Source organism: Ochotona princeps, chromosome 8 (genome assembly GCF_030435755.1).
Source record: "Ochotona princeps isolate mOchPri1 chromosome 8, mOchPri1.hap1, whole genome shotgun sequence".
NCBI lineage: Eukaryota > Metazoa > Chordata > Mammalia > Lagomorpha > Ochotonidae > Ochotona > Ochotona princeps.
In genome coordinates, this window is record NC_080839.1 from 13,923,341 (window position 1) to 13,939,419 (window position 16,079).

At 45.5% G+C, this 16,079-nt stretch overlaps 1 protein-coding gene across 2 annotated transcripts; it reads right to left on the reverse strand.

Moving 5' to 3' along the window:
• Positions 1-296: 296 nt before the first annotated feature.
• ZC3H8 (zinc finger CCCH-type containing 8) lies at positions 297-15,043 on the reverse strand. 2 transcript variants are annotated; one of them, XM_058667626.1, is made up of 6 exons: positions 14,920-15,043; positions 11,664-11,760; positions 5,196-5,430; positions 2,925-3,058; positions 1,042-1,161; positions 297-700 (listed from the first exon to the last, which is right to left on the reverse strand). In XM_058667626.1, the coding sequence occupies exons 1-6, from the start codon at positions 14,994-14,996 to the stop codon at positions 563-565; spliced, it is 801 nt and encodes a 266-aa protein (XP_058523609.1). In that variant the 5' UTR covers positions 14,997-15,043; the 3' UTR covers positions 297-562. The 2 variants fall into 2 exon arrangements, with proteins under 2 accessions (XP_058523609.1, XP_058523611.1); XM_058667628.1 differs by having other exon boundaries at positions 576-700; positions 1,008-1,161.
• Positions 15,044-16,079: the final 1,036 nt, after the last annotated feature.

Sequence of the window (16,079 nt, forward strand, 5' to 3'; positions counted from 1 at the left end):
CTAGGAGCGAACCAGCAGGTGGAAGATCTTTGTCTCTGTATCTCCTTCTCTCTGTAGATCTGTCTTTCCAATGAAAATAAATAAATCTAAAAGAGAAGAAAAAACTTCTTGTGATGATCAAAGGTGCTATTTTACTCTTAAATGTTTATGCTCCATGTTAAGGTTGGTTTTCAAATTAAGAGTTAATTCTCTTATTATCTTCATACAGTACAGAAAATAAGTACTCTGAAGTTAAGCAAGCTCTGCCTTGTCCCTTTATTTTTATCAAGGAGCTCATATGAAGATGGATTTAATCAGCAGATGTCACAGCAGGGATTTTCAAACAATCTTTCTGGGACTTGAATAGATCTCATGAATCCACTTATACCACCCAAACTGGGCAGAAATTATGGTGAGAGGTTTTATTTCTTTTTCTTTTTTTAATGACAAAAGAAAAATTAAGTATAATCTAACCACTGTGAGGGTAAGTTGGTTTTGGAGAACACAACTCTGCTAAAATTACAATATCATTTCCATCAAGAATTCTGAATACTTAAAATGTCCATGTAAACAACGAGCAAAATTACTGTATCATGTGATAAAGGATATTATGCAGAAACAGACAGTTTTCACCTCTGGTACAATATCCTTGCACATAAAATTTACACATCATCTTTTTCTTCTCAATTTCAGCATCGTGGTCAAATTTACATTGGTCTCCCTGGGTTACAAGAAAGTTACAGATAAGTCATTAAGATGCAATTCATACTAAACTTGAAATAAGAAAATGATCTCAGAAAGAAACAGACTTCAACTTCAGTTCTTAATGAGTTACCTAATAACCAATTCATACATTTGTTTAAAATATAAAGTCGTAAATATTTATAACACAAAGCATTTTTTAAAATTATCTACTTTCAACATAAAATATTTTACTAAATATACTGATAGAACTTCTATCTACAGGTATAACTTAAAGAGTGGCAAATGGAAATCATGGTTTGAGTATATTTCTGCTATATGGTTACCTTTTAGCATATTTTTGCTTACAAAGTTGTATACCTTAATACACTTCCTTTCAAGAAAATATTTGCAGATCTGTTTTCCCTCGCGCACCACAGTATGCTGGTTGATGAATCCCTGACTCATGACGGGCTGCCGCTTCTCTTTAGGCTTACCATCCTTCAAAGGTAAAAACACCCAAATGTGAGAAACAGAAAATTACATATTTCATTCTACTGCACAAAATTATTTTAAACTGCCATTACCAACATTCAAAAGTGACTTTAAAAAAAAAAGATATTTATTTAAAAGGCGAATCTACAGAGAGGAAAGAAAGAAAGATCTTCCAACTGCTGGCTCACTCCTCAAATGACAGCAGGGACCAGAGCTGAGCTGGTCCTAAGCTGGGAACCAAGAGCTTCCTCCCATGAGGGTGGCAGGGTCCCAAGGCTTTGTGCCATCCTCCTCTGCTTTCCCAGGAAGCTGGATGGGAGGTAGAGCATCCGGGACATGAACTGGTGTCCACAGGGGATGCCAGCACTGGCAGGGGGAGAAATCAGCCTATTCAACCACTGCACCAGCCTCTAAAAGTGACTCTTCTAAACTGGCTTTCATGTGCACACTTTAGACTTCTGTACATCAGCTTAAAATTGAATGCTTTGCTGATTTCAAAAGCATTCCATCACTGAATATCAATGTTTACACAATTTGAAGATAGTATATTTTTCAAAAATATTAAAAGAAAAAATATAAAAGAACAAAACCAATTTAGATGAAAGTGACAATATTTTGTGATAAAAAGCAAAATCTAGCAACAAGTATATAAATATACATACATAGGTGGCTGGCACTGCAGTAAAATGGATAAAGCCATCACCTGTGATACTGACATCGCATCTGGGCACCGGTTCAAGTCCCAGCTGCTCCATTTCCCATCCAGCTCCCTGCTAATGTGCTTGGGAAAGCAGTGAAGAACGGTTCAAGTGCTTGGGCTCTGGAACCCACATGGGAGACCCAGATGAGGCTCCTGGCCTTGGCCTGACTCAACCCTGGCAATTAGTCATATGGGAATTAAAACGGGATCAATTTTTCTCTCTCTGACTCACCCTCTCTGTAACTCTTTCAAATAATTAAATAAATCTTTCAAATAATGAAGACAAGGCTAGAAATCAGATGATTATCCAAAAGCAGTCAAATTTTTAGTTTTAATGAGATGCTCAGCTACACGTGAGCCGAGTATATTGCCATTTCAAAGTACACCTGACTGGACATACGACCTGAAAGGTTATGACTAAGGTTGGAAATAATATTCCTTATGTTTTAAGCTGTCATCCTCAGAACTTCTAATATTTTATCCTGTCCCCTGTGACCATCGCTATAGTGAAATGATACTCTCCAGAGAAGCAGGTTCCTGAACAGTCACTTGTCACCCTACTCTGATCACAGACTAACAAAAACATTTTTAAAAAAGATTAATTGGGTCTGGCGCAGTAGCCTAGCTAGCCTTGTACATGCCGGGATCTCACATGGGCACCAGTTCTGGCCCTAGCAGACCCGCTTCCCATCCAGCTCCCTGCTTGTGGTCTGGGAAAGCAGCAGGAAATGCCCCAAGTCCTTGGGCTCCTGCACCCATGTAGGAAACTAGCAGACCCAGAAGAAGCACCAGCTTTCTGCTTTCAGTCTGGCCCAGGTCTGGCCATTGTAACCATATAGGGAGTGAACCAGCACATTGAAGACAACTCTTGTTCTTTAACTCTTCCAAGTTAATAATTGGACGGAAGCTGCAGCTGCAGAAAAGCAGAAAGAGCTCACCGACAGTGAGGGCAGACCTGCACTGTTTGGCGACTCTGGCTTTGTGGGATGCTCCCACTACACAGTGTCACACTGCATTTGTCACTGAGGCCTAAGATTAAAATCCAAAAGCAAAGTCTATGTTCTTGTACCTCTTCCTGGGAGCTCTTTTTCCTTGGCAAGCCATTGGACCCTTTGTTTCCAGTGTCAGACCACTTTCGCTTCGTTTTCTTCTGTTTCCCATTCTTTTGACCAGCTTTAGACTTTTTATTTTTCTGCTTAGTAGCTGAAAATAAGAAAGTTAATTTAAAAAATGACATAGCATTATAGTATCAGTTTAAGAAGTACATACTATAATAATTCAGGAAAAATTCTACATCTCTATGAATGAAAATTGGCATGATACTGAACTTTCTGGATTAAGATACTGAGAATTATGGGGGTAGGCAACATGATGCAGCCGGTTAAACTATCACTTGGGACGCTCCAATATCCCATCTATGAGAGTGCTGGTTCAAGTCCTGGTTGTCCTACTTGTGATCTATCTCTCAGCTAATGCACATGAGCAGGCAGCAGATGAGGGCTCTAGTGCCCGAGTCCTTGCCTCCCATAGGGGAATCCCCATAGAGGCTTTGGGCTTCAGCCTGACCTGACCCATCCCTGGCTGCTTTAGCCATCTGATGAGTGAACCAGTTGACAGAACATCCACCTCTCTTGCAAACAAATAATCTTTAAAATTTTTAGTTTTATTGGAAAAGCAGATTTACAGAGAGAAAAAGAGACAAAGATCTTCCATCTGCTAAGCCAGGAGCTTCCTCTGGGTCTCTCATATGGATGCAGGGTCCCAAGACTCGAGCCATCCTCTACTGCTTTCCCAGGCCGTAAGCTGGGAACTGGATGGGACATGGAGCAGCCGGAACAAACCGGTGCCCGTATGGGATCCCAGTACTTGCAAGGCCCTTGTAAAGCAAGATGGAGCCATTGAACCATCATGCCGAGCTCAGTAAGTTTTTTTTTTTTCTTTCAAATAAACAGGGGAAAATATTAAACAAGAGCAGTGAGGTAAGCATTTAAGCCAGTTGGGCTGGCTGCATCCTACGTTAAGAGTGCCTGGATTGGTTCCTGGCTCTGACTCCTGACTCCAGGAGCTTTTGCAGACCACAGAAGGCAGTGACGGCTGCAGCAATCAGGTTCCTGTCACCATGTGGGAGACCTGGACCAAGTTCCCAGCTTTTGGATGTTGCAGACACTTGAGGAACGAACTTGATGATGAGAGCTTTCTCTGTCTTGCATTCCCTCCTTCTGAATCTCATCTCTCATACAAAGATTAAGAAATAAAAAAACCCTTCAAATATGAGAACAGACTTTTTTTGAAAAGATTTATTTAGTTTTACTAGAAAATCAGATTTTACAGAGTAGGAGAGACAAAGATCTTCCATCCACTGGTTCATTCCTAAAGTAGTTGCAACGGTAAAAGATTAGCCCATCCAGGAACCAGGAGCCTTTTTCAGTACTCCCATGCAGGTACAGGATCCCAAGGCCTTGGGCCGTCCTCAACTGCTTTCCCAGGCCACAAGCAGGAAGCTGGATGGAAGTGGAGCCGCTGGGATTAGAACTGGCGCCCATATGGGATCCTGGAGCATTCAAGGCGAGGACTTTAGCCACTAGGCTACTGTGCTGGGCCCAAGACTTGTATTTTTAATGGTTATCTGCCCTCATATTTATAACTACAACACAATCTTATAATGTGAAAGAATATACTCCGAGGTGCAGAGTGGTAGCCTACTGCTAAATCCTCGCCTGGCATTTACCGGGATCCCATAGGAGCATTGGTTCGGTTCTAGTCCCAGCTGATTCACTTTCATCCAGCTCTTTGCTTGCTGGCTTGGGAAGGCAGCAGAGGATGCCTCAAAGCCTTGGGACCCTGCACCCATATGTGATCCCCTGAGAAGCTCCTGGTTCCAGGCTTTGGATTGATTCAGCTTTAGCTGTTGCAGCCACTTTGGGAGTGAACCAGAGGATAGACAATCTTTCTCCCTGTATCTCCTTTTCTCTGTATATATGCCTTCCCGATAAAAATAATATCTTCCAAATATATATATATATATATATATATATATATATATACATATACATATATATATATATATTCTGAGTTATAGCCTGATAAACAATTTATTTCTGTCAATTCTTCTTCAAATGACAGCACACAAGTAGGACACTGTCCATTCCACATGAAAGGAGCTAGCATTCTCTCTCTATAAGTGGCCACGGCCTTTGATAAGCTTTTGTCTCCTGCAACTGATGGGTGAGCATTTACACATCAAATGGCTAGGTCTCTGGCCACGTCATCTGGTGTAAGGATCCAGAAAAACCACTATGTCATCCCGAGGGACAGCGCAGCACAATAGTGTGGCTCTTACCTTGCTGGGCACCGTTCACTCCCTCCTCTGCCACGGAGTGCTCAGGAAGTGTGAAGGACCGGGTGGCACTTGCCATCTCTTTAGCCTTTATGTACTGCTGCAGCTCCTGGGCAAAAGTATCTTCCGAGTCCTGAGCGCAGACATCGTCATCACTGTACGTATCATAGTCCTTACTTCTGGATTTTATACGCAGCGGTTTCTTTGGTGGTGATGTAGAGTTTCCAAAACGTTTAACCTAAGGAAAAAAATTATTTCTAAATTTTAAAAAAAAACCTAGCGTGACTAAAAATAATCTGGCTATAATGAAAAACAACACTGGCCATAAAATAATCACTGTTGAATCTGGGGTGCCTACATAACATTTGTGTACTAATCCTCCTGCTCTTGTTATTAGAAAATTTCAGGGTTAAAAACAAAGAACAAAAAAACACAGCATGATATACCTACTTGGGATTTGTACTTTGTTTGCATTTTACATTAAAGTACAAACTTTTTAACTACCTGATAAAACACCAAGTAAACGTTAAGTGGTGCAACTGAAAACTCCCTTACATTTATGCTGTCTCACACTTTGAGACACTCTGGGTTTTTTTTTAAGTAATGTTTGCTGCCTGGGGACACCCATGACTAAGTTCAATTTTAGTGTAGGTGAGTAGTGAATCTTGGGTGATTCCCAGTGACAGGATCATGGAAGTTTTAGGCATGCATGGGGACTGAGACCTGGTGGTTTGGAGGGAAGTACCCAGGAGACAATCACGGTTAGTCAGGTACACCAACCCAATTGGGAACACAGAAATGGCCTGTTTGCCTAGAACACCACTGATCATCACACACCAGCCTGCACCAGTGCTATGGATGGGGGGCCTCTTTGGCAGTGATGGGTACCATTACCCAACTGTTTGGTGGAGTGGTCACATTTGGCAGGGTCAAGACTCTATCCAGCACGCGAGAGAACTTGGTCTGGGGGTAGACTCTATGGGGTCGTGTGGGCCCAACGCTGTGGAAATACAAGTTCCCCTGGTTAGCTTGCAAGCTGGGGTTGGGATGGACTAAGCTAGATGTGACCATGCCACCTGCCATCACACATGGGTGCAGGAACCCAAAACAGTCAGCGCAAGTCAAGGCAGCAGCACCTGAAAGTGCATCCTTTAACAGGATGTGGGGTGGGTCGTGCTGCCACTGGAAGGGGACAGAATGGGCAGGGCTGAACAAACCTTAACTCACAAGGAACAGAAATCAGGTTGGAGCACAGGTCATGCCAAGTAGGTCCTTGCACCTACTGATCTGCGCAAGACAGGGATGCTAAGCCATAGCATCTAAGGGGACAGGACAAGAGAGGGGCTCTACCAAGTTGAATCAGAGCAACCACTGGCCTTCATGAGATCTAAGGCTGGGAATAGGCCCGGTTGGGCAGCTAAGGGGATACTCTAGCTGGGTTGAGTTTCCCACCAAAGAGCATATGGGCTGTAAATGGGGCTGCATTCCAATCAGGATACGAGTGTAATCCCACTTGGCACAAGTGTGGACTGGGAATGGAAGCACCAAGGTGGGCCAGACCCCAACACCATGTGGTGCTCTGCAGGACCAGGGGAAATGTATGACAGGCTGGGCTAGGTCTCAGCCTTACTGAACCATGTGTAAGCTGTATGGGGATATGGAAAAGCCATGGCTGGGTTAAAACATCCAACAATAAGAACCAGATTGGGTTGAAGAACAGTCAGGAAACACCACTGTTCCTGCTAGGACAGGAGGTGAACTGAACAGGGCTGGCTCATGGACCCACCAGTATGCGCAAAACCTGGCACTGAGAGTTTCTGATGGAGGAGCCTGGGCAACTCCTCTGGCAGGACACAGTCCCTGCAGGTAAGTGCAAGAAGCACAATAGGAAACAGCCCAGAACAGGCTATGGAAATTATCCTACTGGTATACACATGGCATGGATTGGGGGCAGACCAGGCTGAACCTGTTCACATCACCCGCTGGTGAGTCCGAGCGCCAGGACAGAGTGTGGGTCGAGCCACGTTCGGTTGCGACACATACTAGTACACAATAAGGAATGCCAAGGTGAGATGAGCCCGTACCAGATGTGGTTGCAGCACCCAAACAGCACATGTGATAATCAGGGGGAGGAGGCAAAGCTGACAGGGGAATGTGGGCTCCCCTGCTGGACAACTACTTCCATTGGAAAGCGTGAGTCGGGATGGGGGCAGATCAGAATAGGCAGGGCTGTTACACCTGTGGGCCTCATGTGGGCTAGATAAGGGAAGGGCCACGGTGGGCTGACTGTTCCAACTGGTGCAAGCAAAAATTAGAGTGGGTGAGGGTTGGCTGAGCTAGCTGCAATACTAGCTGGCAGAGGCTGGCACGGGGAGCTAATTCTGTCGAACCAAATGCCAGAACTACCTGGAGAGTGCATAATCTGGGAGTGAGTGTGGCCTAGAAGGGAAATAGTGGGCACCTCCTTCGGGGCTACCACTCTCATTGGACAGCACGAACACCAGGACAGGGGCAGGAGTGGCTGGACAGAAGGGCACCTGCCAGCAGGTGTGAGGGCTGGATAGTAGGTTGGTTGGGTTGAGCTGGGCTTCAATGCCCATCAACACGTGCTAGAGCTAAACAGGATGTGGGACAGACTTGACAAGCCTGCGGTGCATACTGGCAAGCATGGGAACCAGGGTAGGGGGCAGAACTGGTGGGGGTTATGGGGAGTCGCCCCAACCAGGCTGCAGCTCCAACCGGTTTGCATGAGGACTGAGTATGAAGTGGGCAGGATCGAACTGGACTACAACACCCGTTGGTTCACGAGGAAGACAGGGCTGGAAACAGAACGAACCCAGTAATCCCAACGACCAGCATGAGCATAAGCTGATTGGTGTGACGGATGGTGTCGGACTCTGTACTAGCAAACTCACGCAAGAATCAGGCCTGGGATCATCTCAGATGAAGTTTCCTTGGAGATCCCTCCGACTGAACTGCTGATCTTAGAACCCCAACCATGAAGAGACTGTCAGCCAGTGGATTCTGAATAGGATTCATTGCGATTGGAACTGAGAGATTGGCAGCAATCCAGAATTGATGAACTATCAAAACTGTATGAGCAGGACCCTCAGAGCGTGCCTCCCGTTGGGGATCTGGGATGGGTGGGAGGTTGGGTGGGGCTTTTCCCTTTGTTTTTTTCCCTGACCCAGATACAGGGTAAAATGATATTGATGTGGAAACAATGGTATTACCCACTTTCACCCTCTAAAACAAAAAAAAAAGAATAGCATACACAGAAAGGAATTAGAATATTTCTATCAGATTTCATTTTTGCAACACTGGACAGAAGGAAATGGAGCAATAACCTTACTAATCCTATCTCACATAAACTCGCTGCTATGAAGACAAACTGAAGATGTTTTCAGAAAACGCTATAGAAGAACTGAAGAATTTATCTTCCACACAGTCTGATAAAAAAAATCGTATACTGGGCCTGGTAAAGTGGCCTAGCGGCTAAAGTCCTCGCCTTGCACGTGCTGGGATCCGATATGGTCACTGGTTCTAAACCCGGCAGCACTGCTTTCCATCCGGCTCCTTGCTTGTGGCCTGGGAAAACAGTTGAGGATGGTCCAAAACCTTAGAACCCTGCACCAGTGTGTGGGAGACCAGCAAGAAGCTCCTGGCTCATGGCTTTGGATTGGCGTAGCTCCGGCTGTTGCAGTCACTTGGGCAGTGAATCATTGGACAGAAGATCTTCCTCTCCGTCTCTCCTCCTCTCTGTATATCTGCCTTTCCAATAAAAATAAATAAATCTTACAAAAAAAAATTGTTGTATTCTAAACCAATCAGAAATCAAGCCAGAAAGTGATAAAACGATAAAATTTACAGTCTCACAGTTACACCAGCAATTGGTTAGTTAACGAATGACATGGAAGATTCAAGATACCTACAAAAAATTATAACACACTGTTCAGGAAAATTTAGTAAGACACAGAAATTGGACAGTATCCTAAAGACCTCAGCTCTCCCTCACATGATCTATAGATTCAGCGCATTTCCACTGAAACCTCCACCAGGATTTTTCATGGAACTTGACAAACTGATTCTCAAATGTATGAGTCAATGTAGTGCTAAGGACAGCCAGGAGACCAGAAACAGAAACAAAATTACAAAGCTCGCTCAGCAATTCTGAAAACTCACGATGAAGCCATGCTAACTGGCATGGTGAGATCTTGGAGGGACAGGTCAACAAGGAGAAGATGACAAAGTCCAGAATAAAGGTAGCACTTGTAAGAGTCCTCTCTCTAATGTATGGTGCTAGAATAATCAGACATTTTAACAAGCAAAACAAAATCAGTGCCAACGTCTCACAGGGTGTCGCTACACATAAACATCAACTGTGGCTGATTCTACTTGCCTTTAAATTTTTTTTTTAAAGATTCATTTTTATTACAAAGTCAGATATACAGAGAGGAGGAGAGACAGAGAGGAAGATCTTCCGTCCGATGATTCACTCCCCAAGTGAGCCGCAACGGGCCGATACGCACCAATCCAATGCCGGGAACCAGGAACCTCTTCCAGGTCTCCCACGCGGGTGCAGTGTCCCAATGCATTGGGCCGTCCTCGACTGCTTTCCCAGGCCACAAGCAGGGAGCTGGATGGGAAGTGGAGCTGCCGGGATTAGAACCGGCGCCCATATGGGTTCCCGGGGAGTTCAAGGCGAGGACTTTAGCCGCTAGGCCACGCCGCCGCCGGGCCCTGCCTGCCTTTAATTTTAAAGGCAAACAATAAGGCGTTTAGAAGACAATGTAGGACAACATTTCATAGTCTTGGGATAGCCAAATACACATAAAAAACAAAGAAAATTAACAAGTCCAACCACATTATGAAGTTTTTAAAGGAAAAATGTTACTGAGTAGAAGCTAAGCCAAAAAAGGAAGATACCTGCAACACATAGCAGTAAAGATTCTAAAACTACTCATACTGAATGAAGAACTCAAAGAACGAGTGCAGGTGGGGCGAGCGGGTGGCTGCGCTGTGGCCCAGCAGCCTCAGCTGTCTCCTGTGTTGCTGCCGTAGCGCACTGCGCTGGTCTGACTCCTGTCTGCTCCACTTCTGATCCAGCGTCCTCCTAACAGCCTGGGAAAGCAGCAGATAATGGCCCATGTGCTTGCTTGCCCCTTCCACCTACACGAGAGATCCAGAAAAGCTCCTGACTTCAGCCTGGCCCGGGGCTAGCTGCTGTAGCCATTTGGGCAGTGAGCAAATGGATGGAAAATCATTTTGTCTCTCTCTTTAACTTTGCCTTTCAAATAAATAAATTTTTTTTTAAAGATTCGTTTGCCAGGAGCCAGGAGCTTCTTCCGGGTCTCGCACACAGGTGAAGATCAAATAAATAAATATTTAAAGAAAAAATCCAATAGGGGGACAAAGAGATATCAACAAACACAAAAAAAGGAAACTCAATGCGGAAACATCAAAAAATACTGCCCCAACAGTAGTCAAGAAAAATCACAAGAACAAAATTAAAATGAGACATCACAGTACCCCACAGGAGATGGTTTTAAAAAAAAAAGAATAGTACCATGCCAAGTTTGGACCAGTCTGTCATACACTGCACCTGGGAATACAAGCTGGCAGGACCACTTTGGCATACAGTTGGGTGTTACTTATGGTGAGAGGTAAAAATGTAAAGACTGTGACCCCAGCAGTTCCACTCCTAGGCCTGTGCAGAGGACGTGAGAAAGAGGACAGGAGAAGGAATGAGCCAGCACCGAGCCACACCATCAGACCAGGAGCCAGCTGCTGGCAAAGGACAACGGAATGGGGTCTAGTCAAATAGTGCGATATTGTGCTGCTCTGAAAAGGAGCAAGGATGTACACTCAATACTTACAAATCCTAAAAAATAACAATAAATGAAGCCAAATAAAGAGAGAGCACAAGCAGTCCTATTCTACATGAGTGGAGTGTGAAAACAGGCAAGGAAAATTGTATTTTCAGAGATTACTAAGAGTAAAGAGTGGTTGCTAGACAGGTGAGAACTGCTCTTAGCTCCTAGAGGAAAGGGTGTTTACCTGGGTTTTACCAGTGTTTACCTGGATTTCTCTTTGAAATGAACTGGTCCCAAGATAATCACAGGCCCAGTCTATATATACTAAGGCTGCTGAAGTTAGCAAATCAAAAATGCTCCACAATTTTAATTAAGGAAAGAAGTTTCTAAAGTAAGCTTATAATCTAATTCAGAAATAGAGAAAATAAAAACCCTTGCTAGGAGGTTGGCACGTTATCCGAATACCACTGAGGGGAAAATCAGGACAAGAACAATACTAAAAACGGTTCATGTAAAATGACAACAGAGTTAGTGGATATTTTTAAAAAGTGCAACCAAGTTTTTTCGATACAAGTCACTGGTTTCCAAATGCAACCAGGATTCCTTAATTTTCACAATTTATTCCTATCTGTTTTTTCAGTATGCCAACTAATCTTACTTTTTTGGGGATTTGCTCACTCTCCAGTTTTACTCCCCATTTTATTTTCTCTTCTTGTGTTTCTTCATTGTCTGAATCATCTACTTCATCATCGGTTCTGTAGCAAAAACATCAAATAACATTAAACAATTTCTTCAACGTGAAAAACACATCACAGCATCACAATCAGATGCTTTGGCTTAGCTTCAACTTGTCCTCAAAGAAATTTTGAATTCACACTCTATTGCAAACACTTCAGATAAGTAATGTATAAAAACACAAGGAATATAAATGTCAATGCCTGTGCATTGCTCATAAAACAGAAATTTTAAGACATCACTTTTAAAACATAGATTTACTTGAAAGGCAGAGCTACATAGAGTGGGAGATACAGATCTTCCATCTGCTGGTTCACTCCCTAAATGGCTCCACCTACTACTGAGAGCTTTCTAGTTTTGGAAGGGAAAAAAAAAAAAAACAATTTCCCCGTTAACAGGTGTTTACATGAGAAACCTAGATATGTGGGCCAAAGCCTTTCTGAACGTAATAGATCCTGTAAAATAGAGGATATTTCAGGTAAAAAAGCTCTCTCCTGAGGTGACTGGACAAACACACTCAACTGTGAAGACAAATAGTTTCCACACTCACAGGAATGAGAAGTGGGACTACGGAAACATCATTGAGAGTAAAGGTAAGGGTAAACCCAAAAAGGATGAAGAAGGGAAATACAAGGGCTAAAGATACGTAGGGGCAGGCCCAGCGTGGTGGCCTAGCAACTAAAGTGCTCACCTTGCACACAGTGGGATCTGATATGGGCACCGGCTCTAATCCCGGCAGCAGCACTTCCCATCCAGCTCCCTGCTTGTGGCCTGGGAAAGCAGTTGAGGACAGCCCAAAACCTTGGGATCCTGTGCCTACATGGGAGACCTGAAAGAAGCTCCTGGCTCCTGACTTCGGATCAGCTCAGTTAAGGGCTGTTGAGGCCACTTGTGGAATGAATCATTGGATGAGACCTTCCTCTTTGTCTCTTCTCCTCTCTGTATATCTGACTGTCTAATAAAAGTAAAATCTTAAAACAAAAAGACAGAGGGGGGCTACCAAAAACAGCATTTCAGTAAGCTACAAGCTTTGGCCTATACAATAATACAAGCCACACACCAGACAAAGGCAAGGACGAGGCAGTAGGGTCATTCTCCAGAGACTGGACAGACCGCCAGCCCTGACGGAAGCTAAGCAACGGCTCACGCTGCTCTCAGCATGACAGGCACTCAGCCTTCACAGCTCCCACCAATCGAGCCGTTTATACTGATTCCAGATCTCCACAGCTACATCCACCCGTGGAAGACGAGACGGCACGTGGACAGAAGCCATGAGGACAAGAACCTAAAACCCAAGCACTTGTAAACCTTTCCTGCCCTGGTTCCCGGTGATGAGCAAGCTCTCCTGCAGCCTAGCAGCACCTGTGGCACCAGGTGGTGCTTGCTCAGTGCTGCTGGGCTGGCTGCTGCTCCAGGCACTTCCCGCCTAACCACCCCTACCCTCTCTCCACACACTACAGGGGCTGAAGAGCCACTTTATAGATGAAGTTACAGAAAAGTCATCAAATTTACCAAAGCTAGTAAGTGCATAACTTGGAAAACAGGCGGGCTCCCAAGCCTGTACCACCATTTTCCACTGCCAACTCCACAATTCCCAGTCTTCACATCCCTCAACCCGTGAACAGGAGGCCTCTCCTCCCGCCACACATGGAGGGGGCTCTCAGCTCTCCTCTCCCTGGCTGTTACTTCTCAAGTCTCAAGTCTGTTGGTTCTTCATCCTCACAAGCCCCCCCAAAAAACACAATCCTCAAACCCACCCCTCATTTGTGTAGCTGCTCACTCCGGTGATCTAGTTCATCATGACACAGGCAAATGACAAACTGGAAGTTCCTTTTCAACACAAACCCTGGACCTTTGCTACACATAACTTTAATATTTAGTTGTCATTTACCTATTTGAAAAGCAGTATGAAAAACAGAAAGAAATCTTTCACCCACTGGTTCACTCTCACATGGCTGCAACTGCCAGGGTCAGCTCAGCTCTGGCCGTTGTGGTCACTTGGGGAGTGAACCAGCAGACGGAAGATCTCTCTCTCTCTGTATCTCCTTCTCTCTGTATATCTGCCTTTCCAATAAAAACATCTAAAAATCTTAAAAAATTTTTTTTTACTTTCATTCTACCAGAATCAGAGACATATCCCTGGAAGGAGAAATAAAGGAATAGATGATGTGAGTCAAGGGTTCAGCTTAGGGAAACTGAGTTAGGGCTGGAGTGTGGTTTTTAGCATCTCATGTTAAGAGTCACTGTATAGTCGAATTATAAATAAGCTCTATGGGTATCCAAAAAGATCAGTGCCATTGGCACAGCAGTTCTACGTCTTTTCCAAACCAATTACATTCATATGCATAACATAATAATATAGCAATTATATTATATATGTAATATATTACACATAACATGTATAACTTGATTTAATGAATATATTAATTGGTGTGTTGAGATGTTATTGCATTACACATATTTATACGGTATAAAATATATTATACATCAGGTTATATATATTATTATAATACATAATTATTATATTCTAAGCAGGACCGAATATAAACGGTGTTGCTCAATCCCGGTCTTTGGAGACTTGCGCAGAGCAAGCGCTCCTCTACCGTTTAGCGAACTCGGGGCTCGGTCCTTTCCAGGAACAGTGAGGCTGGCGTCCGGCTGCCAGCGCAGGGGGCTCCACTGGAGGTGGACACAGAAAGGCAACCAGAACCCCAAAGAGGGTTCCGCCTCGCTGGGGTGCGGAGAGGACGAAAAGGGGGGGACATCCCAGGTAGCCCGACCCCTACACCGCACGCGCACCCTGCAGCTGCAGGAGGTCCCGGGGTGCCCTGCACAAGGACAGAGTGGTCCCGGGGTGCCCTCCCCAGGGACGGAGTGGTCCCGGGGTGCCCTGCGCAAGGACAGAGTGGTCCCGGGGTGCCCTCCCCAGGGACGGAGTGGTCCCGGGGTGCTCTCCTCAGGGACGGAGAGGACCCGGGGTGCCCTGCACAAGGACAGAGTGGTCCCGGGGTGCCCTCCCCAGGGATGGAGTAGTCCCGGGGTGCCCTCCCCAGGGACGGAGAGGTCCCGGGGTGCCCTGCACAAGGACAGAGAGGACCCGGGGTGCCCTGCACAAGGACGGAGAGGGGGTTCCCCATTGGGGGAACCCTCCATACCAGAAGGAAAAGCCGTGGACTCACCTTTCTTCAGGATCCGAAGCCTGTTTCCTGCCGAGGGCCGGGTTGGGGGGCTTTGAGAAGAGATTCTCGAAATCCATGCCAGAGCTGAGGGCTTCCCCGCCGCTGGACCTATACAGTACAACACGGCGTGAGGATGCCGCAGCTCCGCCCCGCGCACGCGCTCCGGGCCCCGCGCAGGCGCCGCGCCGCACTCCGCCACTGCGCACGCGCACGCCCGGCCTCGCTGCGCAGGCGCCCTGCGCTTTTGGATGCCGTCTCCTTTTTTTGACGCTAGTGAAAATTCCCGGGTAGAAACCATAGGACTTCCGGAACAGTCATTGCAGAGGTTACATTTATTGGAGCACTGTCATGCTCAGGAAACATCGTTCCAGGGTGCGGCGCTCTGGCGCTGAGCGTTAAGCCGCCCTGGGGCAGGATGGTTGCAGGTTCGAATCCCAGACGCTCCGCCTAACACTCAGCTCCCTGCGAATGCGCAGAATAAAGCAGGACAAGCGAACCCGGGCGCCTGAGGGCCTTGCCGCCCACCAGGGAGACCTGGGGAAAGCTCCTGGCCTCAGGAGGCCGTTGTGGTCTTTAGAGAGTGAAGCGGCGCCTGAAAGACCTCTCTTGCTCCCTCTTTCTCTATAACTCTGTCTTTTAAATAAATAAAATAAAAAACAAATGATCATTTCAAAATTTAGCTGCCGCTAACTTCATCCTTACATGTACTCATAGGTCTTCTATGTACTCTTATTATTTTCAGAATTACAGAACTAAATAACAGTACAGGTAAGTTTTAGGGTGTGTACAGTTGATTGAGGCTAGAGAATTGTATGAAGCCAGGAAAATGGAGCACACATTTAGAAAACAAGGGGTTTTTCTTAGACTTATTTTTATTTGAATGGCAGATTTCACAGAGAGGGTCTTTCATCCACTGGTTCATTCCCCAAATGGCCACAGTGCCCAAAGCTGAGCCAACTTGAAGCCAGGAGAATTCCAGCCATCTTCTGCTGCTTTCCCAGTCATAAGCAGGGAGCTGAATGGAAACTGGAGGAGCTGGGACATGAACCAGTGCCCAAATGGGGTAATGGTGCCTGAAGGCCTCGAACCCCAGCACCCATATGGGATGCCAGCACCACATCATCATGTTACAGCACTGGTCCCATCACATTTTGCTATCC

Coding starts and splice junctions, on each gene's coding strand:
- ZC3H8 (XM_058667626.1), bottom strand. CDS start 14,996: ATGGATTTCGAGAATCTCTTCTCAAAGCCCCCCAACCCGGCCCTCGGC. Junction 5,431..11,663: donor GTGAGCAAATCCCCAAAAAA/GTAAGATTAGTT, acceptor TTTTTTCCTTAG/GTTAAACGTTTTGGAAACTC. Junction 1,162..2,924: donor AAAAGAGCTCCCAGGAAGAG/GTACAAGAACAT, acceptor TTACCTTTGAAG/GATGGTAAGCCTAAAGAGAA.